Consider the following 25225-nt stretch of genomic DNA (forward strand, 5'->3'; position numbering starts at 1 on the left):
TCACGAGTGTTCATGACGCAGGACACTTAATGGGACCGTAACCGATTATTTTAGCAAGGAAAATATTTAAAATGAAGTAATGTAATTTTCTAAGTACAATATTGGTCATTAGAGCAGGACAAAATGTGTTGTTGTCTGCAGGTGGCGGTGTCTGGCATCCCTCGCGTCCCTGGCTGGGTCACGTGACCGCCGCGGCGCGCCGCCATTGGCTGTCCGCCGCCAGCATGACCCATGCCTGCCCCTGCCGCTGCCTGACCCGCCACAAAACTCATCAACATTTTATCACACTGATGACAATAATACGTCGCCACCCCGCCGGGGCCGCGCCCCGGGCCGGCACGCCCCCAGGGAGGGCCCCCCGTGGTCGCCGCCGCCGCCGCCGCGTCGTCAAAATGGCGGGACCGTCGCCGCCGCGCCGCTCCGCCGTGTGACCCGCGGCAGGAGGTTCCTGTGCCCCCGCCCGCCCGCCCGCAGGTGACGGCTGACGCGAGGGCGGCGCTATGTCCGGCCAGTTCAGCCAGGAGGTGCTGCGGGCCTGCGTGGGCCACGTGTGCCAGGCCATCGGCTACCAGGGCATCTACGCCACGCCGCTGGGGGTGCTGACGGACCTGCTGCACCGCTACCTCGCCGAGCTATGCCGCCTCACGCACCGGTACACCGAGCACTGTGAGTCACAGGGGAGCCACGGGGGCGGGGCACAGCTCAAGGGGCGGCCAGGGGGGCTCATTACCCTGGGGGGCGGGGGCGGGACCTGGACAGATGAGGGCTGGGGTGCACCTGGGGTCGCCTAGGGGACAGGTGTGCCGGGGGTGGGGGAGGGCCAGGAGCTCAATGGTAAATTTATAGAATAACACCCATCTCAACAGGGTGGTTTAGGAGCTCCTGGAAAACATCTAGAATGACACCCACTTCAACAAGGGGCACTTATGTTTATCAGCATTGCCGGAAGGACACAGACCATTGAACACACAAGCGGATAAGTCACCAATGAAGCTGAACAATACTCAAACAACCTGTCACATCCTTTCTGGTACTACAATTGGAGCACTTATACTTATTAGAGTTGAATTAAGGAGCTAATAAACTGCATAAGTGGATAATTCACTAATACAACACTTACAAATAAATATTCCCGACCTCACCTCACCTTCCCCCCACAGTTGGCCGCACCGAGCCCACCTTGGACGACCTCGGACTGGCGTTCATGGACATGGGGATCTCGGTGTCGGAACTGGAGGAGTATATCAACAATGTGGACTGCCCCCCCTTCCCACACCCCATGCCGCAGCTCCCTGTGCCCCGCCCCTCCAACCTCAACTTCCTCAAGCCCGGGTCAAGGGAGATCCTGTCCCGGCCCATCCACATCCACGAGCATCTGCCCCCCATGTACCCCGAGAAGGAGGGTGAGTGGGGGGGGAGCCTCACTTTTGTACCCTTTGGTGAGTTATAGGAGGCTAGGTGCGCTTGTTCACCTGTGTCTCCCCTCGTTAGTGTTTTTCTGCAGGTTATTGGGGTAAGTTCACAATAGGATACATTTTTTATTTTATTTATTTATTATTATTTTTTTTTCTTTTACAGCTAAGGAAACGGCTTAACCCTATATGATCCGAGGGGGGCTCATATTACTTAAACCACTATACCATTTACCATTGAACTGTTTACCTATATTGTTCAAAGTACCACCACACCTGTTTCTCCCCTTATTAGCCTCTCCTTGGGTGATTATTGAAGGGAAGAGTCCGAAAGAGGATAGAAAGGGCCATATTACTTAAACCATTATACCATTTGTCATTGAACTGCTTACCTTATATTCTTCAAAGTACCTCCACACCTGTTTCTCCCTCTCCGTAGGTGGTTATAGGAGTGAAGAGTCCAAGATAGAAGGGGCCATATTACTTAAATCATTATACCATTTGTCATTGAACTGTTTACCTATATTGTTCAAAGTACCGCCACACCTGTTTCTCCCCTTATTAGCCTCTCCTTAGGTGGTTATAGGAGTGAAGAGTCCAAGATAGAAGGGCCCATCTTACTTAAATCATTATACCATTTGTCATTGAACTGTTTATCTATATTGTTCAAAGTACCGTCACACCTGTTTCTCCCTTCATTAGCCTCTCCTTGGGTGGTTATGGGAGTGAAGAGTCCAAGATAGAAGGGGCCATATTACTTAAATCATTATACCATTTGTCATTGAACTGTTTACCTATATTGTTCAAAGTACTGCCACACCTGTTTTTCCCCTTATTAGCCTCTCCTTAGGTAGTTATGGGAGTGAAAAGTCTCAAACAGGATAGAAAGGCCTAGATTACTTACACCAGTGCCCCTCGTGCCCCACAGAGGAGGAGGTGGACGTGAAGGTCGGAGGGGGGATGGATGATGCAGTGGGTGAGGGCATCTCCCCCTCCGTCTCCCCACAGCCGGCAGTCAAGAGGCCGGCGGATTCAGATGTGTCACCCGCCAAGAAGCCAAAGTGAGTGTCGCTATTTATTATCTTATCACTTTGCATAGCGTTTTTTTTTCTTTTTTTCTCTTTTTGGTTTGGCCCTTGAGCTTGGCATTGCTTCTGTTCTTAATATTACCGTGTTCCTTTTTTTTTTTTACAACAAAGGATACAGCTCAAGGGCACAAAAAAAGTAAACAACAATAAAAAAAAAAGCCCACTACTCGCTGCCCCCTACTTGTTAACTTATAATTCATTTTCATTGTGAGCTGTGAATCATCTTTTTTTTGTGTGTGTGTGTGTGTGTGTGTGTGTGATGGTGTTAGCAGGAATCATATATTTACAACCAGTCATTTCTTGTTCTTTATCCGACGTTCTTGTTTCTGATATTCGCTCCAGGATGTTTGTTACTGCTCAATTATCTTTTGTTATCACTCGTGCATTGTGTCTGTTGTTCTTACCTTGCTAACTCGTCTCTTGTCACTGTGGGCTGTAACTCCTCGCATCTTTTCATTGTGTGTCTACCGGCGCTGTATGACCCTGCAGTTGCGGCAATAATCATCATCCTTCATTGTGTGTGTGTGTGTGTTTGTGTTGGTGGGAGTCATATTTGTATCCTGTCATCCTTTGTTCTTATCATACATTCCTGTATCTTATGGGTTATCTATAATCTGTTGTTATTGTTGTTATGGTCCCTTCCATGCCCTCTGTGGTAACCCATGACTCTTCCACTTCCACACAGGTTCTCACTGGACGACGAGGGCCAGCCGGTGCGGGAGATAGTGAGTGTCATGATGACCACCTCAGGGTTCATATCGTCGGCGCGGGAGGGCAAGCTTCCCGAGGCTCGCTGCCCCGACATTCCCCTCGCCCTACCACGCTGCTCCTCACCCTCCACTGTCGGCAAGAAGAAAATGACGGTGGAGAAGCTCATCCGCCAGAAGAACAATCTAGGGGGGGGTGGGGGACCGAGGGCAGGGCCAGTGCGACCGCCCCGCCCCAAGATCAAGACAGGCGGCAAAGACAGGATGAATGGGAAAGGTCTGAAGCTCCCCAAGTTCCAGTCCCGCCCACTCTCTCTCCCCAAGGGTTGCCCGCCTGGCTCCTCCCCACTGCCCCCCAAGCTCAAAATGCCCCTGCTCAAGCCCCCCACTCCAAAACCCCCCAAGGTGTCTTCCCCAAAAGGACCCATTCTCCCCAAGGCTGCCAGCACCCCCAAGGCCTCCCCCGCCAAGCCTGGACAGTCACCTGGCTCCTCCACCCCCAAGTCGTCTACCCCCAAAATCAAAGTTCCCAAGCCGCCGCGGCCGCCCAAAGGTGAGGGCAAGAAGAGTGGGACCGGACAGCCCAAGGGTGAGAAGGGGGACAAGGACAAGGATAAAGACAAGGACAAGGATAAAGACAAGGACAAGGACAAGGAGAAGGAGAAGGACAAGGACAAGGAAGGGGAGGCAGGAAACACAAGCAAGAAGGTGAAGAAGGAGAAGGACGGAAGCAAGAAAGAAGGTAAGAAGGAAGGAAGCAAGAAGGAGGGCAAGAAGGAAGGGAAGAAGGATGTACGAAAGGACAAGGAGGGGAGGAAGGAGGGAAGCAAGAAGGAGACCAAGAAGGAAAAGGAGATGAAGAAGGAGAGGGAGAGGGAGAGGGAGCTGATCATTGCCCTACAGTCATCCTCGGCCGTCACCGTGACCTCCATCCCTGCCCCAAGCAAGCCTCCGGATGGCCCTCCCCCACCCGGCCCCGAGAAGGCTGAGGGCAAGTCCAAGCTGAGCATCTTCAAGAAAATCAACAAGTCCAAGGATGCCAAAGAGGAACGCGAGGCCTCGGCCACCGCCTCTGGCCCCGCCTCCGCCCAGCCATCCCGGGATAGTTCCCCGGACCTCATGATTGATGAGACCCCAGGCCGGGGCCAGCGCCGTCCCCCGGAGGAGCCGCCCATGGAGGCACCTGCCTCCGTGCATGTTGAGGTGACGCCAGATGTGACTCCCAGGTCCCCGGGAGACTACACCCCCTACCATGAAGACTTATCTCCCCCCACCACCCCCTCCACGCCCCGCACCCCAGAATTGCCCCCACACCTGCCGCCTCACCGCTCCATTGAGAAGAGGCGGGCCCGGGACAAAGGGCGGGAGCGGCGGCCCCGGAAAGACCGGTCCAAGTCGCCGAAAGGTGGTCCGTTCAGCCCTGGTCCCCGTGATGCAGGTGAACCTGAGCCACCTGAGCGCCCCAAGACCCCTGAGGGCGGTCTGCCCATGGAGGACATGGGGGGTGCCCCGGGTGCCCCCTTCCTCCCAGCCTTCCCCACAGCCCCAGGCTTCATTCCTCCATTCTCCAGGTTCCCATTCCTGCCTCCCTTCGGTGGGCCGCCCCCCCGACCGGGGCTGGCACCCCCGATCCCTGACCTGCGTCTGCCCCCCCACCACCACTTCCTGCCCCGACCGCCCCTCCAGAGGCCGCTGGAGGAGGACTCACTGTGTCCGGTGGAGGACAACGAGCCTTTGGAGCGGCCCCCCACCCCCCGCCACCCCCGGGAGGGCAGCCCCCTCATGATGCGGGGCCATGGCTCACCCATGCGTTCCCCATCACCCTCCACGCCCCCCAGACCCCGAACTCCTGCCCACCATTCTCCCCCGCCTCAGCCACTTCCCAGGCCTCACCCCCGCCCCGACAAGCCAGAGAAGACAGACAAAGAGAAGGTAAGACTTGTTGACCGTGACGCAGGCAAGGCCGGCGCTGCCTCACACACGCTGCAGTGATGGTCTGGACTTGTTAGTGTGTGGTCATGTAGACTTCCATATTTTTTCCCTCTAACAGAAAAAGGAGCACAAGAAGGAGAAGAAGGAGAAAGAGAAGGAAAAGGAGAAAGGGAAGAAGAAGAAAGACAAGAAGGACAAAGAGAAAGAGAAGGACAAATCAGACAAGAAGAAGGAGAAGGAGAAAACAAAACAGGAGAAGAAGGAGAAGAAGGTGAAGAGGGAGAAGGAGGAAGGTGGGCCCAGAATCACAATGAAACTCACCTCGTCCCTCCCCAGCCCCTCGTCTTCCGGCCCCGACGCCCCGATGCCCACCACCCCCAAGCTGTAAGTACTGCCTTGGCCTTGGGGAGAGAGAGAGAGAGAGAGAGAGAGAGAGAGAGAGAGAGAGAGAGAGAGAGAGAGAGAGCGATTGTAATTATGTTCAAGACTGGTGGTTTGTTTAGTTTTTCAATGTGTGTGTGTGTGTGTGAGAGAGAGAGAGAGAGAGAGAGAGAGAGAGAGATTGTGATTATGTTCAAGACTGGTAGTTTGTTTAGTTCATCAGCATGTGTGTGTGTGTGAGAGAGAGAGAGTGAGAGAGAGAGAATTCTAAACATGAATTTTTAATGTTTCCAATAAATGCTTAAAGGTTTGTCATTGCTTAGGTTCCTCTCAATATAAATCATGCCTTCACTTTCCTCTTCTCAAGTTCACTAAAGCAGTCGTTTAGATATAAAGACGAGGCAGGTTTTCTAAAGTAATTTTAAGATGGAATTGTTGTGTCGTGTGAAAGTGTGTGTGTGTGTGCGCGTATACATTAGGGAAAGACGAAAGGATGAACAGGGATAATGTTTCCATCACTCACCCCATTTTTCCCCTCATTGATGTGCATTTGTGTGGGTCATCGCTGCTGTTCTTCCATCAGATGGCAGTGGCAGGGAAGCTTCTTAACCCGGTAGCAGCGGGGACCATGTTTCTTAATGGTCCCTCTAAGCGAGAAAAATGAGAAAAAAGCATCACTCACGCAAACCATTTCGTAATATATATCAATGCTTTTGTGATCAGTTTATGTATGATCTATTTTGGGGGGTTATATCATTGCACAAATTTGGCCCGTCGCTGCTACATGGTAAAGCCACAAATTTGGCCCGTCGCTGCTACCGGGTTAAGTATCCTGGAATTTAAGCTGGCAGGGCGGTCATTTTGGGTCACTCCTCACCTCAGTAATGAGTGACCACTAACACACAAGCTTCTTAAGTGTCCTGGGATTTAAGCTGGCAGGGCGGTCATTTTGGGTCACTCCTCACCTCAGTAATGAATGACCACTAATACACATCAGGAGAGCTATAAAGGAATGGCACTGGGGGACACCTAACCATCATCTTCTGTCTGTCTTTCTCATTTCACTTCAGTAGTCTGTGTTCTGTCTCCTCTGTCTGCAGGGTTTATACAGCATTTTCAGAGCTTGTGTTCCTAAAGGCTGTCTGGAACCCAAAATTATTCACTGAGTCATATGAAGGCACTGGAGCCCAAAACTGTTCACTGACACTCAAATGAAAATACTGGAGCCCAAAATTATTCACTGACAGTCATATGAAGGCATTGAGGTCATGAGTAGTAGCCTGTGGTGTAGTGAAATGCTAAAATAATTGATGTAAATAACTTTAGTTTGACTTCACACAAAATTCAAGTGTTGGTTTAGTGGACTCTTCAAGAAATGGATGATTTTGGTTGCACAGTGCAGAGTTTTGGCTTATTTGACCGAGTATCTGGACACCTCTCTTTCGGCCACCTCTTTGGATTCTTTTTTAGGAGCAGCAAGTAGCGGGCTTTTTTTTTTTATTATTGTTTCCTTTTTTTGTGCCCTTGAGCTGTCTTCTTTGTTGCAAAAAAAAAAAAAAAAAAAATGGTGTGAGCTGATGATGTACCATGACAGAGAACATGCAACCTTCCTAAGTAAACTGTAGTGTCTGTGCCCCGGCAGCCCCAGGGTGTGGCCGGCAGCGGCTGTGTTACTCCCACGGGGACCATTGCATCTCTGGCCTTTGCTTCTGGATTTATTCTTCCTTCATATTGACATCTGTGAGGGGCTTTAAATCACAGTGGTGTTACGTAGCACTGGAATAAATAGACTGCTTTTGAAAGGGTTGATAATAGCAAGAGAATCCATGACTTTTTTATTATTATTATTTTATCACGAACAGATTTTGATAAAGGCAGCTTTGGTTTTGCAGGTTGACCCTTCCAACCAGACTGTTGGCCTTCTATTTAGTTGATTTCCATTCCATATCCTTTAGTTATACCTTACCCCTAATTCATTCCTCATGTCAACTCCTCAGTGGAGATGATTCATTTAGTAAATTTTAACTTATTATTTATCCCTGGTATAATAAATACATACCCATGTCGTCTTGCATGCTGTCGACCTTCCCTTCCCGTGGAAATATTCTCTCATGTCATCTGCGTAAGGGTAACTCAGTAAGCAGCTAGTCATGTGAGGCGAGGAGCACCTAACCCTGTGTTGTCTGATGTCTCTCCACACTGTTTCTCCCTCCAGCGTCAGGGCGGGAAAGACCAGAATTACTCGGTCATCCTTCAAGTAGCAGGAGAGTGAGGCCACCATTCTGTATCTTGGAGGATCAGGAAATGCAAAAACTCAGGGCTCACCTCCCATCCCACCCCTTGTATACCATAGACATTATACGTCCTAGAGAATGAAGTAGCTGCAGAAGTCTTGTTGACAATCAGTTGCTGCCGTGATGCACCAACACAACCGGAAGTGTTCCTTTATGATCTCAATGAGTGCAGTATTTATTTTTGTAATCCCTCAACATGTAGCTTTAAAGTTCATATATAAAGTAATTATTTATAAATACATATTTAAGCTATTTAAGTGCTCCTAAGGCCCAGTCGTGACCATTCACAAGTGACAGGAGGTCCTCGTTGTGTGGCTGATTTGCTACTTAAGTGTTTCCACAAATACTTCCTGGCGTGTCTCCGGCACAACCCAGCACCTTGGAGCTCTGCCCATGACAGTGTTTGTGGCATGCTCCCATATAGTATATATATATCGGGGGAGGAGTACGTGAAATGAACCACACAAAGCTGGATATATTATTAAAAAGAGAAACATTGAGCAGATTAGTAAATAAGACAGCAATGATGATAAATAGACACCAACTGGAGTATGAAAAGATAGAAAGAAAGAAAGAGTGAAAGTCAACAGCATGAAGAGAGGTGCAGCAGGAGGCGTCACAACGCATCTCCTCAGCCGCCACGCTTCTTGCTGGGCTCATGAGACTGTCCATCTGTCCGTCCGTCCATTGCACTGGTAAAGACACCATCTCATTGTGTTTTGCACTTCCTGTCCCAGTCGTAAAACTCGTAGTGTAAGTGCGGCCACCTCCTCCTCAGTGGCAGTGGTCCTTGCACACCCAGTCACCGGCTCCGGCAAATTGTGACCAAGCGTGGCACTCCAGGAGTGGGTGCACCACGCCCCACGGCTGAGGGCGCACTCTGGGGCCGGGCTTTGGTGCCCTAATTTGTTGAGGTGTCGGTGTACTGCCAGGGTGTGAGGCCGGCACCACAGAGGGGGAGGAGCCGCACTGATGCGTCGCGCTCCAGGGGTCTTTCTTGCCTCAGTCTGGATCAGATTTTCTTGTTTTCCCTTTCCTTTCCTTTCCTATGTCCCCCATGCCTTGGATTCACCTTGTGTTTGTGACATGCTGTGAATTGACCTTTTTTGCATTTCTTGCTTCAGCGTCATGTACGTCTGTTATTCCTCTGCAGGTGGCAGTGTGCGGCGCCACCCTGAAATGAATTGCCAACACGAAGCTGAAAGTATTTCTGTAGTTTTTCATGCTTCAGTGTTATGCAAGGAAGATGATGTATATTGATGCAGGACAGAGTTATGCAAAAGAAAGCACATCCAACCAGTTTCATTTCCTTGTGACTTATCACCCAACTCATCATGTCAGTGAGGGAGAAGCGTTGAGTGTGTTCAGTGTGGTGAGCGGTATGTCTGTCTGTGTGATGAGGCTGGGTGCTGTGTGACTAGTCCCTTCTGCTCCCCTTACAGCCAAGACGCTCACACTCACCAGATGCAGCACCAGTGTAACAGTGGTTTGGTGCCTCATGTTATTGACACATGCATCAGTTTTCCAGCAAACTGTCTGGAGAATAGCATCAAAGAGCATCCCTGGTGTAGGGCTTTATACAACCTTCATGCTTGTCAAAGACCCAGTCATTTGCAGGAGAAAAGATGTAGGTAGTGTGAGAGCTGCTTATAAAGTGAAGCAAGTGATGAAATTCATGGCACAGTAAATTTCATTCTGCCCAGGATTTTGTGCAAGTCACTTTTGGGACTTGTCTGGTAGGTCAGTCTGCAGGTGGCTGTGTGGAAGACAGACAACTCCATTCTGTCATGGCAGATCACGTCACCTTATTCATAGTCTTACTTCCCACATCCCAGGCTCAACCCAGGGAGGTGCTGTGTTCACATAACCCCAATTCCTCCTTGTCTTAGGTACTTAGGTACTTATATATGTGCCAGTTTACTTGCAAACTTAAAACACTTCAGGGCAGTAAATTTATCATGTAAATTTGTAAATTTATGCAGGGAAAACATTTTTTTATAAGAATGAAAAAAAGTTAAACTTGTTGTTTAATTGGTGAGGGATTTGTGATATTGAAGTAGTCAAGGGAAGAACCTTTTAAAAGTTGCTCTGAGTTGTAGTTAGTAAGTCTCATAAAAGGTTTGGAAACAAATCTAATATCAGGAAAAGTGTTTGTGACGATGTCCCTGTCAGTAATCCCACCACTTTGCCCCCACGCTAGTCACACACCCTCTGCTGGTATGGGAATAATGCCAGTAGTAGGAGCCTCTCAGTATATGAACGTCAAGTATGTATACTCTCCACGCAAGCTCTCGCAGTTCCCCTCACCCCCCTCCTGCCTCCGGGAGCTTTTCTGTCGTAGCATCTTGAGGCACCCCTGGGCGTGATATTGCTGCTTGTAGTGCTTACCTCCCTCCTCCTCCACTTACTCTCCTTGTAGCAGGCATGACAGACCACCCTTGCTGTAGTCCTGGTGTGAGGCCTCTCCTCTCCCTGCCACAGCTTAGGAATGCGCTGCCATTCTGGCCCAAGGTCATCCTTTCTCACTTGTCATGTGTGATGTGAGCCATGGCCTGAAGACTCCACCACCTCAGGGCATTTAGGTTACATGTGGTGGCAGAGCTCCATTCCCTCCACTCCCAGGCCAGTCATTCAGTTGTCTCCCTGAAGCTAAAGTGTATGTTTTGTTCCTGCCATGAGTTGCATGAAATACTACAAAAAGATGTTGAGTTGGCAAGCTTAACAGAACTAATTTAGTTGAAAGTTTTTTGCCTTCATATATTTTATTTTTGTTCATTCACAGACAGTAATGTCAGTACTTCTCTTTTTGTTGTATTTCAGGAATACCATTAATTTATTGGTTTAAGATTCTCATTTTGGCCTCACAGTCAGCAGCAAGGAATGGCAAGGCACGCTGGTGGTGCCTCGACATGGCTGGTTCTCACGGGCTCCTTCGTATTATAACTTTGTTGATTGTTGTTCTCTGTAGACACACTGGCATGACATCTCTAAGCTGATCTGTAGTGGAAGTTGTGGTCTTCTGGACTACAGAGAACAGAAAACTTGCTCATCTCGTAGCTGTAGTTGCCATTTGTTTAATGTTTTCAATTGTGAATGCAGACTTTGCCAGTTTTTCTACTGTTCACGGATATTATCCCAACTTTATCAGTTTCATCAGTAGCTCTTATTTGTTTTCTTTGTCTTATTCTGGACTGGTTGTATTTTTCAAATGGTTTATATGATTTAACACGGACACTATCCATAATTTATTGTTGACGTAGCAAATAAGGAATGTTTTTTCTTGTTAGTACATTTAAAGAGATTTAATTCTAATGTTTTTGACCAAGGCGGTGGTGTAGTTTACATTTGTGGAACAAACCGCATAATTTATCACAAAAGTATTCAACTTTTATATTTTTGCTGCTAGTGTCAAGAAATGAGCGGTCCTGCCTTCCGTTGTTCACTGTCAGGGCCAAAAGTGTCAGGCTGTTCAGTGGTCATCAGGCAGGTGGCTGTCAGGCTCCTCATCGGTGCTGACAGCCAGGCTTGCTGCTGTCTTGGCAAGTCCTCAGCCATGCTTCCTTTATGCCTTGCTATGAACTGTGCCAACAGGAAAATGTTTCTTAAATAATTCTGAGCCTTGCTGACAAGTGTACTGCCAGAAGAATATTTATTAAATATTTTACTTGGAGACAACTATTAAATGAATTGAAGAAAAAAACTTGTCATGATTTGTAATTGCTATTATTCATTAATGTAATATATGAAAAGGCATGAGGACAGCTTGTGTTGGGGGCTTGTGCCGGGGTATTCAGTGCCTTGACGGTGTGTGTGCTGTGTCCTGCAGGGTGATCAAGCCCGTGGTGAAGCATGACGAGATCCCTCCGCTGCCGCCACCACCACCGCCGCCGCCCTCCAGCACGCAGGATGATCAGCCCGGCTCCCCTGAGATAGCCAAGTTCTCGGCACTCATCACACGGGCGCCGCGCAGCAGCCAGCAGAAGCGAGCTGAGAGCCCCCCGGCCCTCCCCGTGCTGAAGATCAAGGACGTGCCCAACCCCATGGCCAAGCACAAGGAGGGGAAGGAGTCTGGCCACACCCCGGCCAAGGTGAAGGAGGTGCCGCCCCTCAAGATAAAGAACCCCACAACCACCTCCAACAAAGCCTCCTCCTCCAAGGTGTCTCCCCCCACCCCCAAGCAGTCTGTGGCCAAGCTGCCCACCTCCCCTAAGGCTGCCACTGCCACCACCCCCAAGCCTCCCCCAGCGCCCAAGGTCATGGAGGAAAAGAAGTCCCCAGGTGAGTCTCCTGCCCCTCACACCATTAATGTTTTGAAATGCAACCCTTTAATTGGACATCATGAAAAGTGTTACCCATTAGGTTCACAATATTCCTTCATCTCATTATTCAGGAGCCAAGAAACCCAGAGAGAAAAAGGAAAAGAAAGAGAAAAAGATGAAGGATATTCCACCTCCAAGTCCCAACCCGCTGGTGGGGAGCATAAGCAAGCCTGGACCAGCCAGCAGCGTCAGTGTTGGCAGCAGCAGTGGTGGTGGGGGTGGGGGTGGGGGTGGGCCTAGTGAGGCCCCCTACCCCTCACATTCACCCATGCCCATTGTGTCTCCTCCCCTTGAGTCCCCCAAGCCCAGCAAGAAGCAGGAGCAGAAGAGCACAGGACTCCTCACCGAGACTGTGGGACCCATCGGGCACTTTGTGGTGAGTGAATGCATGCTGCTATAAGAAACAATTTTGACTTTTTTTGCACAAAAGGTTGGGAGCAGGAATATGCAGTTTAATTACAAGTTTTAATAACAATGTTAACAAATGTTACTCATTACAGCTTGTTGGCCTTAAAATATTTGGCTAGAATGTATGAATCTCCAAGAGAAGGTGACGGCGTAGAGTAAGGAGGACTTGATATAGGCGAGCAGTAATGCATTGGAATCCTTCACATGGCTGCCAACGGTTCTTCAAGTGTATCTTCTTAGACCACATGGATAAGTGGATCAGCTTTTCTCCTGTCAGTGTCAACACCTTGCTCTCTTTCCAGGATGACCAAGGCAACGAGGTTTGGATCTGTCCCACCTGCGGCAAGCAAGATGACGGGTCACCCATGATCGGCTGCGACACCTGCGATGACTGGTACCACTGGTGAGTGTCGAGGCAGTATCAGTCACTCCTTGGGCTGGGGCTGCAGAGAATTAAAAGTCCATTAGTATATTGGCTATCACAGTACAGAAAATTAGTTGAGATCTTTATCTTGTCCAGGTTGTAGATGTGGCTTGCCAACAAGTTAAATGTAAAGACCTTAAGGCCTATTTGCCATAGCAAACCAAAGAGGAGGTGCATTGCTTCACTCATCTGTCACCTCCACCTCTGAGCAAGCCCCCCCACACAATTACCCTTCTCATTCCAAGCCACTCTTGGCAGGATCACTCAGCTTGTCCCGGCCTTGAGTTACATGGGCATCCCCTTGGTCTTCCTCACTCACAGTTGTCTTGTATGTAAACATCTGTATAAACAGGATCGACATCTGGGAAGTGTGCCATGTGGCCATATAGCTGGAGTTAGTGTTTACAGACTAAGCTATTAACAGGCCTTGATTCAGTCTCGTGAAGTATTTGCTGGTTTGGCATGAAGTCATTCCAGCGATACCCTACACTGACATGCCCCTTTAAGTCATTAATCAGTGTCCATGTCTCACAGCCCTACAGTAAGACAGGAAGCACAAGCGACTTTTAAAGATTTGAATCTTTGTCCTCTTGCATAGACGCCATATACTCATACTGAGCAAGTTCGTAACACTGTGGGCCATGTACTTTCACAGTGTGTACAATGGTTGGTCTTACCAAGAAGTCACTTGACAGACTGGCTTGGCCCACGTTGTTATGGATTCACTCAACACATGTATATGGGGTTGTCGCTATTTGTGCAGGCAGACAAAGATTCAAATCTTTAAGTCGCTTGTGTAGGGCATGGCAATACCTTTGGTACCAAGTGCCTTTGTAGGATCATGGAGTATTGCTGGGATGACTTCATGAGATTGAATTGAGGCCTGTTACCAGCTTCATCCGTGAATGGCAACTCTGAGTGGAGACCAAGGTGATTTCGACATAAATCATGGCTAGGGGAAGTCAACTGATCTTGTCAGGAGGGGCTTGAGATGGAGAGGGCAGCTGTGAGGACTGTCAGAGGTGGCAAGTGAGTGAAGCAGCGCTCCTGCTGGTGTATGCTCTCCGTTAGTTCATCAATTAATAGTGAAGATAGAACTTGCAATGCATTGGCATGTATTGGCAATCAGTTTCTGCTCAAATCTTAGGTTTGTTGTAACTCCCTCATGACGGCAGTCAGGGTAGTGCAAAACTGTGTATTGTGGGTGGTGAGATACAGTCAGTCAGTCTCAGAGGCTCTTATTATTTTTTCCAGGGTGTGTGTTGGTATCCAAGTTCCTCCTAATGATGATGTCAACTGGTACTGTAATCGGTGTCTCTCCCAGCACAAGCAGCGTGGGGCGCCCCCAGAGAAAAAGAAGCGAGGCCGGAAAAAGAAATGATAACAGCCTTGAGAGGGCAGTGAAGGCCCATGGCACTGGAAGGGACCACTGTGCTTTGAGAGACGTCCTCAGTTTGAGTTGTGTACGGGTGTTGTTTACTCCTTTTCTGACTTGATGGGAGTTCATCTCACAGGGATCTTGTACAACTAGGGGACTAGAACATTCTTTAGGAAGTGAATCATTCATTTAGAAAGGAGTAAATGCACCACCTATACATTTAGTGTACAGTATCTTTAAACAATCACAAACTGAGGACTTGTAAAGCCTTGGCAAATGATTCGGTCCATTGGTCTACCTAATCTTAGCTGGCAAATGTTGGTGTGGCTGTGGTAGTAGCATGCTGCTGTGAGGGAGGAGTTTTACTTATATATTGTTTGTTAAAAGTGAAAATGATAATTTAAATAAGTGATGAAAAGGAAAACAATGTTAGGAAATGTTGAGTTTCTGCCTGTAATGTGTCATTACCAGACAAATTCCTATTCAAAGTCAGGGGTGCCTATATGACAGCAAGTACAATTGAGCCCTCCTCCTCAGTTCCCCATTCCTTTGCAGCTAAAATACAGTTAAAGACAAAGGGTGAACCTGCAGAACAGACTTATGTCTATGAATGCTTGCCTTGACCCCCTCCCAAGGTAGGAATATGGGACATAAACACTGAATCAAGAGCACTAGTTGGGGCACACATGATAACACTTGCTGTATCTATTGTATAAAAGAAGGCCCATCGGCACCAATTGTTATTAGCTGTGGCAACTTTTCCTAGGCACCTAAATTTCAAATCTATTTTACCATTATAAAAAAAATCAAAAGCAGCTGCTACAGTGAAAACTTTTTGACGTGACTGAAAAACCTTCCTCTATGGTGGCTGAAAGACCAATTCCAAGATAATTGAATAACAAGGATGAACCAAAGAAATGTTTTCCCTCACAGGATTGTTACTTAGGAAGAAATGAGTTTTGAGTGGAGTGAATGCCTGAGTGATGGTCTGGATGCTGTTTGTCTGCCAGTCTTCTCAAAGTATGTTTGTTGGTTGGTCTGTTTATTTGTCATCGTTGCTGTAGATATTTGTATTTGGAATTGGAAGTAAATATATATGTCAGTCTGATGTGTTTCTTTGTCTTATATCATGACTGTGAATGATGATGGATCTCAATATTTGGGAACCACTAAAATAGGCCAGGAAAATAGTAAGTGAAAATAAATACATGGAATTTTGCAAAAGTGAAGAGCTGTTTAGAAGCTGCTGGTGGTTATTAAGTTCGTAATATGTGATATCTCTGTAAGGGTGAACTTGTAACACAGGCTAAAGAAGCAACACATGAAAGACCAAACCTTAACCCCTTGACTGTTGATTTCCTACAAGGAGACATCACCAAGCTACAGGAGTGGAACAAAAAGTGGCTGCTACAATTCAATGAAGAAAAATGTAAAGTCATGCACCTTGGGAGGGGAAATTCAGCACACCAATACCACATGGGAAACACCACTATCCACCACAGAGGCAGAGAAAGACCTGGGAGTATATGTTACCAGGCTACCAGTGAAGGCGAAATCCGTGCCAATCACAGCGGACGGGTTAAGCACTAATATGGGAAGGGGCTGCAGGGATCGACCTCCTCTTACCTTGAGAACCAGGCCAGACACATTTTTAACTAGATCAGTTCTTCATGAAGCTGCTAGATTCTAAGGACACACCAGCCTGAGAGGGAAAAAAATAAGAAATGAAAGGAAATTTATTTACGGAACCAAATAAAATAAAATTACTCGGGAGACTGGTGGAAGAGATGATAGATATGGTGCTGAGAATGAGGTACGATTGTGAATAGAAATCATTCCATCTTCCTCCTCATTGTGACTTCATAGCTCTCTTTCTTGCATGCCACTCCCCTCTCCTCCCTGTTCACCCCACCCTCCCCTCTCCCTTCCTCATTCTCCACTTCCCTCTCCCTTCCTCATTCTCCACTTTTCTCTCCATCATCCACTTTTTCCCTGTCAATTCATCCCTACTCTCCTCTACACCATTCTCACCCTCTGCTCTCTTCTCTATCCCTTCCTCATCCTGTATTCTCCTTCCCTGTCAGTTCATTCTTACTCAATTATCCCTTCCTCACTCTCTACCCCAGTCAGTTCACACCCTATTCTCATCTCTCCCTTTTGATTGTCGTACTCATCCCCAAAACGAGACTCATTTGTAGTTATCGTTAAAACAGTTAATTCCTGATGTATTTTGGCAATAGTAATGTAATAAAAAATGGTAGATATGATGCTTTGAGTACAACAATCTGGCAACATTGCCCTCCACCCTCTCCCAAACCCATGTGATATGAACATCGGGGAACGGCTACCAAGTAAATGAGTTTGGAGTGAGGTGGAGTGATATTTTGTATGTGCTAATCTTCTACCACTTCACACACACACAGACCCTCATAAGGCAGACGGCGGAGGATCCAACACATAGATCCGCTTGGTGAGGCCGGTGGAAGGGAGGAGGAAGCGCCGCATGATGCTGTCCACCTCCTGCAGGGCCAGCTGGGCGTGGAGGCGCACCACCGGGTCAGGGTCGCTGGCCTCCAGGCGCCGCAGGACACGATACATGTCCCGCACCACATCGTTCAACACCTGAGAGAGAGAGAAATAGGGGAAGGAATGGGAGGCAGACAGATAAATAAATAATGTGAGACAGAAGGAGGAGAGGGAAGAAGAGACAGACAGACAGTAGTGAATATGTACAAGATATCAAAGTAAAAACAAGTCCAGAATATGAATGGTAGGCCTATACTAATTTAACACAAGTTACTACGTATATGTGTAACTTAAACAAGTGTAAAAAAGCTGTAAAGTTACCAAAATTACAGACGTGGGAAAGATGGGAGTAGCGGAAATTCATTAACACACACACACACACACACACACACACACACACACACACACAGACACACACTCATACACACACACAAACACACCTTCAAAGCATCACCACCCAGGCCTTGGAGCAGCAACGTCACCACCAGGACAGCCGCCCGACGCACCTCATGGGACTCATCTTGGGCCACGGCATCGTACAGCACGGAGAACACCTGAAGAGCATGATTGGGAGGATAATGACAACAACAGCAATAAAGATAATAATAATAAAAATGAGTCATAAATACTGCCAAGTCTGTGTCAACCAAGACCAAATATCTCAATACAAAGAACTACAACCCAGAACAGTCTTTATTAACCACCAAAGACAGGCCTTCAAAATACCACCTAACCATTCTGTCATACACACACACACACACTCACCTCATTCACTATGGGTCCGAGGCTGAAGCGCAGTTCCTTACACACATCCCCAAGCGCTGAGAGACTTGCAGCTCTCACCAACCACTCCGGGTCCCTCACACCTGCAAAATGAACCTGTTGATATTACTACCACTACAACAACTCTTACTACTACTACTACTACTACTACTACTATAACAACTGAACATTAGCAATTCCACATTTCTCTATTGCACTCACTCCATAGACCATTAAAGCATATGGAACAGGTCAGAGTAACTATATTGTGTGGTCAACTTCAGTGTCTGTCCTTTACTGTACTATAGGAATGTGACCTACCATGACCCTATACCTGAAAACCTGATACATGACTGACCCAAATTAAACACATACATTTACACCCACAAGGATACATACACACCCAAACAAATACGTGCAAATGACACCTAAGTCCATTCATACATTTAGGGTCGTATTCTTAAATATTATGGCTCCCAGGCACATAAATTTGACAAGGCTTTTGAAGGAGTTTGGGGCATTTCCAGGGGTTGTTTTATGACCTGGATGGTAGTTTGACCCTTTTTCTCTACCGTGAACCTAAAGAAACACTCATTAAAACCCGATTACTCTCTTTTTTAGCCTTTAGAAATAGTCATTGTGAGAGACAACAACATCTAAGAATACCAGCCTTATACACACACACACACACACACACATGCACGCACCAGTCAGGAAGGCGTTGATGAAGTGGTTGCGGTAGTGTGGCAGCAGCGGGCCGAGGCGATGTGTGGCTCGACTCAGACTCTCCGCCAGCTTTGCCCGGTCCTCGGTGGAGCGGCGGCCCACACTGAACTCCTTGGTCAGCACCACAACAGCCTGGGGTAAGAAGGAACAGATTGGTGCAGACTGACTGGCTGGCTGGTTGAAAGACTGACTTGGTAACTGAGCCTTATGTCTGAAGATGGATTAGTTAACGGCCTGACTGACATTTTAAGACTGACAGGGCCAAAGATTGATTGGTTAAACAGGCTGACTGGCTGGTAGACTGTTGGTGTCTTTTACGTTCTTCATTTACAAATCAAACAAACCCCCAAAAATACAACTGTTTTTTTTCTCCCTTAACCCGTCCACCGCGACTGGCATGTATTTCGCCCTCACTGGTAACCTGGTCTTTCTCTGCCTCTGTGTTGGATAGTGGAGTGTTTCCCATGTGGTATTGGTATGTTGGATATCCCCTCCCAAGGTGCAAGACTACATTTTTCTTCACTGAATTGTAGCAGCCACTTTTTGTTCCATTCCTGTAGCTTCATAATATCTTCTTGTAGGAAATCAGCAGTCAAGGGGTTAAGCTGCCTCCTTTACTCTAAAAAATAATCAAATAAATAAATAAATAAATCTGGCACTAACTCTGGGCCTCACCTTCTCTGGCAGCACATCACAGAGTGCCGCCAAGCCCCTCACAGCCATCAGGTACAAGTATGAGTCCTCCTCCCTCAAGTGGTGCTGGAACAGTGCCAGGAGCTGAGTGCCGTGCTCCAGCGCCTCCTCATCCTTGGCCTCCAGCAGCTTGGCCAGTGCGAGGATGCCGTGGCCCCGCACTGGTAGAAGGGGGCTCATCAGGTCCTCCATGGCACTCCTGAAGGCACTGCTCTCGGTCTCTGCCTTCCTCGGTGTCTCTTTTGTCGCCATGATGTTGGTTTTCTCTGTTTCCTCCTCCTCCTCTTTTATTTCCTTTGCCGTGCTGCCGTCATCTCCTTTTCCTGCTTTGATTTTCTCTTCCAGGACTTGTTTTGGTATCTCCTTCTCACACTCAGTTTTTATTAATGCATCTTTCCCTGTTTCCTTAGTCTCAACCTTCACTTTGTTACGGTCATCCTTAATTTGTGTGGTGCTTGTTTTCATGTCCTTCACAATAGGAGTGGCAGCCCTTGTTCCCTCAGGCTGCTGGGAAGTGTCAGATGAAAACTTTCCTCCTCCAACCTTTTCCAGCCTTTTTTCGACCTTTCCTTTCCCTTTCTTCTCAGGTTTTGCTTGCGTTGTGTCGGCAGTAGTGGCCTCCGTGCACACCACCCCATGTGTGGCCACCATGCTCCGGAGCTGTGTGGCCATGAGGCGGACTCCCTCGTCCTCCAGACACTCCTCAGTCTGATTGAGGACTGGCAGCAGTGCCTTGAGTCCTGTCCAGTCCCTTGAAGTCATCTCACCCCTGAGGCTGCGGTCACTGACGTAGCAAGTCACCAGGACCAGAACATTGGCCGTGAGGGAGACCTGGATGTCCCTCAGACCCTCATCTCGGCACTCCTGGCACCCGGCCTGCAGGAGACCACCCACTACTGGCCCAGCAGCTGAGAGGTCCTGAAAGAGGTCACCCGTGAGTTTCTCGCTTTCAGCCAAGCAGGAAAGAAGGCCAGCACACACAGCCACTCGCCTCGCCTGCTCAAACTGGCAGGCCACCTCGTCTGCTTCTGTCCTGAGGCACACGATGGGCGGACCTGATCTTGTGGCGCTCTTCTCCTCCCCTCGGAAGTCAAGGAATTCCACCAACTTCTTGTAGAAGGCGAGGATGACACTTGGATGCCCAAGGTCTTCTAGGATGGCTGAGAGACAGCTGGCTCGTGCCTCATCCTCCTCTAGGGTATCAGGAGGCTTGGAACACGCCTCCACCACCACCCCGCCGGTCCCGTCCAGCACAAGGGTGACATCAGGGAAGACTGGGGGGCTGAGGGTCAGTGGGGTGAGGCCAGCCAGGCCGAGGAGGGTGTCCACCACCTCCTCCTCAGACAAGTGACTGAGGTATCTTCCAAGGAGGCGCCGAGAGGGGGAGCGCAGGTGTGTGGTGGGCAGGGCAGCCAGGGCCAGGAGGGGGCACAGGGCTGGCTGCAGCAGCCTGGCCAGTGCTGGGGTGGGCGGGGCTGCCTCCACCAACACAGAATGGAGTCTGATCACACACTCCGTCAGGCTGGTGCCAACGCATTCCTGTGGTGCGCTGGGGCTGGTGGTGCATGTGAGGGGCTGCAGCAGGGGTCTGCCAAGGTGCTGGGCGGCTAGGGAGGGGCTGCGCTCGGCCAACTCTCCAGCCAGGAGCACCACCACCCGCACCACCTCAGGGGCCAGCTGGGAGGCCCTGTCCAGCATCTCTATCACCTTAGAGAGAAACATTATGATCAGTAATGGAAGTCACAACATACAGGAGAGAGTGAAACAGAGAAAGTTGCAATAGTTCAGATATGTGAGGAGAGAGACAGAGGGCGGAGTGATGAGGATGGTGGAGGAAATGGAGGTACCAGGAAGGGGACCAACTGGGGGACCAAGAACATGGAGAGGAACAATGCAACAAGATTTGGAGGTGTTAGAAATAGAGGAAGGATTAGCACTGGACTGGGCAAGGAGGAGGAGGATCATCACAAGTCCAACCTCAAGAATGGGCGATGGACTATAAATGAAGAAGATAATGCACATCCAAAACACAACACAAACACACTGAACCAAGACACTCACCTGTGGGCCCAGAGCTGCATAGAACTGGTCTAGGTCTGGGGTCCGGGCGTGAGCTATCAGAGCCGCAACAGCCTGGCAGCGGCGAGAATCCTGGCCGTCACAGAGAGCCAGGCCAGCACCCACCACCGCCCTCAGCCCTCCCCCAGCCCTGGCACCACCACCTCCCTCTGGCATCAGGTAACGACGCACCACCAGGGAATTGCAGGTACGTCCAAGCCACCCTTGCCCACCACCACCACCTCTACCGACATTACTACTGCGGCTGCTTCCACTGGCTCCACCCTGCAAATAGTAAGTAAGTAGAGTCGGGAGAATATGCTATGGCTGTGCATGGCCTCAGTGCTCATCTCTGTCACGTCAGCCCTTGAGCCTATGGTGGATTACGATAAATAGAGAAAGGAAGATCAAGTGGAAAAAGCAAACAGATCATAATAAAAAAACATGGAGAGAGGAAGAATAAGAGGAAAAGGAAAGGAATGATGAAAAAAATAGAGAAAGGAAGATTAAGCAGAAAAAGAGGGATAAAAAAGTGAATAAAGGAGAATTAGAAAAGAAAAGGACGGAAATGATAGAAGAACACTAGAGAAAGGAAGATAAGTAGGAAAAAGGAAGGAATGATAAAAAAATGAAAAGGAGGATTAGGAGGAAAAATGTTAATGAAAAGAAAAAAAACAAGAGAGGAGGATGAGGGTGAAACAATAGGGATGACAAACACGACAAACCTTACACCCGTCACCTCACTAACACCCGACACCCTACCAACACCCTTACACCACGCCTGAGCTTCCCTTACCTGCGTCAAGCCCATGAGTAGCAGCAAATGTTTTAGGGTGACGCTCGGCTCCACGGCAGCGGTGAGTGACTCCAGCTGGCCCCGGAAGTACCCTGTGTCCTCTGGGTGTCGCTTGCTGGTGGCTGGGCAGAAGCAGAGGCACAGCAGAGCACTAAGCACCTCTGGGAAGACTGACTGCCGGATGCCTGCGCCCATAGTGTCATGCTGGGGGTGGAAAGAGAGATTAGGGACACAAGGGAATGATTGAAAAGTACGAAATGTTAAGCACAGTAGGTAATATGAATAAAAGTAAGTTCACATGCTTGCAGACCAGATAGGTTTATGGTGGTGATTGCAATGAAGACTTAGGGGATGCAAGGGAATGATTCACTAGTATAAAATGTTAAGTACAAGAATATGAATGAGAAAGTACAGTAATATAAGTAAAAATAAGTCCACATGCTTGCAGACCAGATAGGTTTATGGTGGTGATGGCAACGGAGACAGGGGACGCAAGGGAATGATTCACTAGTATAAAATGTTAAGTACAAGAATATGAATGAGAAAGTACAGTAATATAAGTAAAAATAAGTCCACATGCTTGCAGACCAGATAGGTTTATGGTGGTGATGGCAATGAAGACTTAGGGGGCGCAAGGGAATGATTCAATAGTACAATATGTTAAGTACAATAATATGAATGAGAATGTACAATAATATAAGTAAAATTAAGTCCACATGCTTGCAGACTAGATAGGTTTATGGTGGTGATTGCAATGAAGACTTAGGGGACACAAGGGAATGATTCAATAGTACAATATGTTAAGTACAATAATATGAATGAGAATGAACAGTAATGTAAGTAAAAATAAGTCCACATGCTTGCAGACCAGATAGGTTTATGGTGGTGATTGCAATGAAGACTTAGGGGACACAAGGGAATGATTCACTAGTATAAAATGTTAAGTACAAGAATATGAATGAGAATGTACAGTAATATAAGTAAAAATAAGTCCACATGCTTGCAGACTAGATAGGTTTATGGTGGTGATGGCAATGGAGACAGGGGACGCAAGGGAATGATTCAATAGTACAATATGTTAAGTACAAGAATATGAATGAGAATGTACAGTAATATAAGTAAAAATAAGTCCACATGCTTGCAGACCAGATAGGTTTATGGTGGTGATTGCAATGGAGACAGGGGACGCAAGGGAATGATTCAATAGTACAATATGTTAAGTACAAGAATATGAATGAGAATGTACAGTAATGTAAGTAAAAATAAGTCCACATGCTTGCAGACCAGATAGGTTTATGGTGGTGATTGCAATGAAGACTTAGGGGATGCAAGGGAATGATTCAATAGTATAAAATATATGGTTATCATTTAAATGGTTAATTATTGGTGCTACTTGGCAACAGTTATGGGCCAGAAACCAGTAAATACGTGACTCTGAGTACGACCATCTGGCAACCGTGGACGAAATAGTATGAGAGAATATAGATTAAAGAAATGTAGGGACTAAGGGGTAGGGTAACTAATAAATATCTTGGAATACACAAAAATCAGACAAGAGCACCATACCTTCACTACCGGCAGCAGCAGCCTCATGGTAGCAGCCAGGAGTGGGTGTCTGCTCCCCTCCGGCACCTCTAGTGGGGCTGGACCGAGGACAAACTTGGCCCGGGCGAGGCTCATGCGGATGTAGCGTGCGGCCTCCTGGTCCAGGCCGGCCAGCACCACGGTGTATAAGGCCACGCGGGCAGCAGCGGCAAGAACCTGCAGAAGGGGACGGAAGGATTATGGAAAAGGTATAAACAGAAATGAGTGATGAAGAATAGAACAACATGAAGGGAAAGGAAGGAAGGAAATGAGAAACGAGAGAAAGAGTAAGACAAGGAAGCAAAATGTTAAAAGAAAAGACAATGAGGAGAAAAAAAAAGATAAAGGGAAGGAAAGGGAAGATAATTTGATAGATAGATAGAGAGAGAGAGAGAGAGAGAGAGAGAGAGATAGATAGATAGATAGATAGAGAGAGAGAGAAAAGGGGTGATGCATACCTGTGTTTGCTGAAGGCTGAGAAGGTTGGCCGGGGGTGGGGGCGCCTCTGGGTCCACCCCTCGGCGACCCCCAGCCTTTGGTGTGGGGGGCGATGGTTCCTCTAAGGCTTCCAGCAGCTCTGAGGTACGGTGCAGCAGGACAACAGCCAGGCACCCACACTCCAGCCTGGGGGAGAGTGATGATGATGGTGATGATGATAGGAAAATACACAATGACTCTCTAGCCCATATTTTCACATGCTTTTGGCTCTCACAGCAAATATTTCCCTAGACTAGACAGACAGGAAGACAGGTAAATTTGCAGAAATAGACAAATATATAAGACAGACAGATGGACAATATGGGTACAATCTCTCACAAACACACCTGACATCATCCTGCACGCTGGGGTCCACACAAGCCAGCAGGTGCTTTGTCAAGGCTAGAACTCGATCGCCCGCGTCCCCGCCCGTCCCAGCCAGCTGCTCCCTCACCCCGGCCACCACCTCGGCAGCCTTCTCAGTGGTGGTCCCTTCGGGGCTGCCTGTTAGGGGAAACATGTCATGATTTGGCAATGCAGCTTAATCCTTATGCTCAGTAATAATATGCAAACACTGATTCTGGATAAGCAGATAAACGATGAATGCAATGACCCATATACACACATGTTTATTGTCAAACATAGATGAGTGTATACCAGATGAAGGCTAAGAATGAAATGTAAAAACTGAGAATGGGGAATCACACACACAAAAAGTAAATCATTAACTCTGGACCAAAACATTAAGTATATATCTTAAGTAAAATGACTGTACAGGGGTTAGAGAGTGGGACGAGGAGGAATACTTGGGAAACTAGTGATATTTTGTGTGGCACTGAGACTGTTAAGGCTATATAACTGTTATGGATGCTTACCACACATCTCAACCACACTAACTAAATCTAACCACCAATAATGGGGGGAAGAGAGAAGGGACTTGTGTCGTAACCTAACATTACCTAGAAAAATGACATCAAACCACGCTAGATTAATACCGGGCAGACTGTGCGGCCCAACACCCTGGCGCCTTACCCAGCCTGGCCAGCCGCTCCAAACACGTGTACAGCCGCTGGTCCATCACGCCCTGAGCCTTTTCCTAGACCTTCTGCCACACCACCACCGGGGAAGCGTGGGGGCCCCTGCTGAGACACACACGGGAAGCAGCAGGGCAGGAGCAAGCGGCCGTCACGTCTCCCTCCCGCCCCTGCACGTGGATGGCTTCTTCTTCTTCTTCAAACCAAAACAAAACAACTTTTATAC

General features: G+C 48.1%; 2 protein-coding genes across 6 annotated transcripts; one reads left to right on the plus strand and one right to left on the minus strand.

Moving 5' to 3' along the window:
• Positions 1–84: 84 nt before the first annotated feature.
• On the plus strand, positions 85–15446 carry LOC126986372 (transcription initiation factor TFIID subunit 3-like). Of its 4 annotated transcripts, none has more exons than XM_050842425.1 (10): positions 85–666; positions 1161–1439; positions 2341–2473; positions 3186–5139; positions 5258–5523; positions 10015–10080; positions 11641–12092; positions 12205–12509; positions 12844–12944; positions 14220–15446. In XM_050842425.1, the coding sequence occupies exons 1-10, from the start codon at positions 501–503 to the stop codon at positions 14344–14346; spliced, it is 3849 nt and encodes a 1282-aa protein (XP_050698382.1). In that variant the 5' UTR covers positions 85–500; the 3' UTR covers positions 14347–15446. The 4 variants fall into 4 exon arrangements, with proteins under 4 accessions (XP_050698382.1, XP_050698383.1, XP_050698384.1 ...); XM_050842426.1 differs by having other exon boundaries at positions 87–666; positions 1161–1403; XM_050842427.1 differs by lacking the exon at positions 10015–10080 and having other exon boundaries at positions 163–666.
• LOC126986373 (transport and Golgi organization protein 6 homolog) lies at positions 12585–25210 on the minus strand. Of its 2 annotated transcripts, XM_050842429.1 has the most exons (13): positions 24998–25209; positions 24313–24469; positions 23947–24112; positions 23471–23665; positions 21905–22108; positions 21112–21393; positions 19033–20757; positions 18339–18489; positions 17635–17735; positions 17310–17423; positions 16769–16965; positions 15970–16045; positions 12585–12984 (listed from the first exon to the last, which is right to left on the minus strand). In XM_050842429.1, the coding sequence occupies exons 1-11, from the start codon at positions 25041–25043 to the stop codon at positions 16771–16773; spliced, it is 3336 nt and encodes a 1111-aa protein (XP_050698386.1). In that variant the 5' UTR covers positions 25044–25209; the 3' UTR covers positions 12585–12984; positions 15970–16045; positions 16769–16770. The 2 variants fall into 2 exon arrangements, with proteins under 2 accessions (XP_050698386.1, XP_050698387.1); XM_050842430.1 differs by lacking the exons at positions 12585–12984; positions 15970–16045; positions 16769–16965 and having other exon boundaries at positions 17635–17748; positions 24998–25210.
• Between the last annotated feature and the right edge of the window lie 15 nt (positions 25211–25225).

Source organism: Eriocheir sinensis, chromosome 61 (assembly GCF_024679095.1).
Source record: "Eriocheir sinensis breed Jianghai 21 chromosome 61, ASM2467909v1, whole genome shotgun sequence".
Classification (NCBI taxonomy): domain Eukaryota; kingdom Metazoa; phylum Arthropoda; class Malacostraca; order Decapoda; family Varunidae; genus Eriocheir; species Eriocheir sinensis.

Bases quoted from the DNA above. Each gene is read 5' to 3' on its own strand.
- LOC126986372 (XM_050842425.1), top strand. From the start codon at position 501: ATGTCCGGCCAGTTCAGCCAGGAGGTGCTGCGGGCCTGCGTGGGCCAC. The intron at 12,093-12,204 runs GTGAGTCTCCTG...CTCATTATTCAG, and splicing joins GGAGGAAAAGAAGTCCCCAG to GAGCCAAGAAACCCAGAGAG. The intron at 12,945-14,219 runs GTGAGTGTCGAG...TATTTTTTCCAG, and splicing joins TGCGATGACTGGTACCACTG to GGTGTGTGTTGGTATCCAAG.
- LOC126986373 (XM_050842429.1), bottom strand. From the start codon at position 25,043: ATGGACCAGCGGCTGTACACGTGTTTGGAGCGGCTGGCCAGGCTGG. The intron at 17,424-17,634 runs GTGAGTGTGTGT...CATGCTCTTCAG, and splicing joins TCGGACCCATAGTGAATGAG to GTGTTCTCCGTGCTGTACGA. The intron at 16,966-17,309 runs GTGTGTTTGTGT...TCTCTCTCTCAG, and splicing joins TGGGTGGTGATGCTTTGAAG to GTGTTGAACGATGTGGTGCG.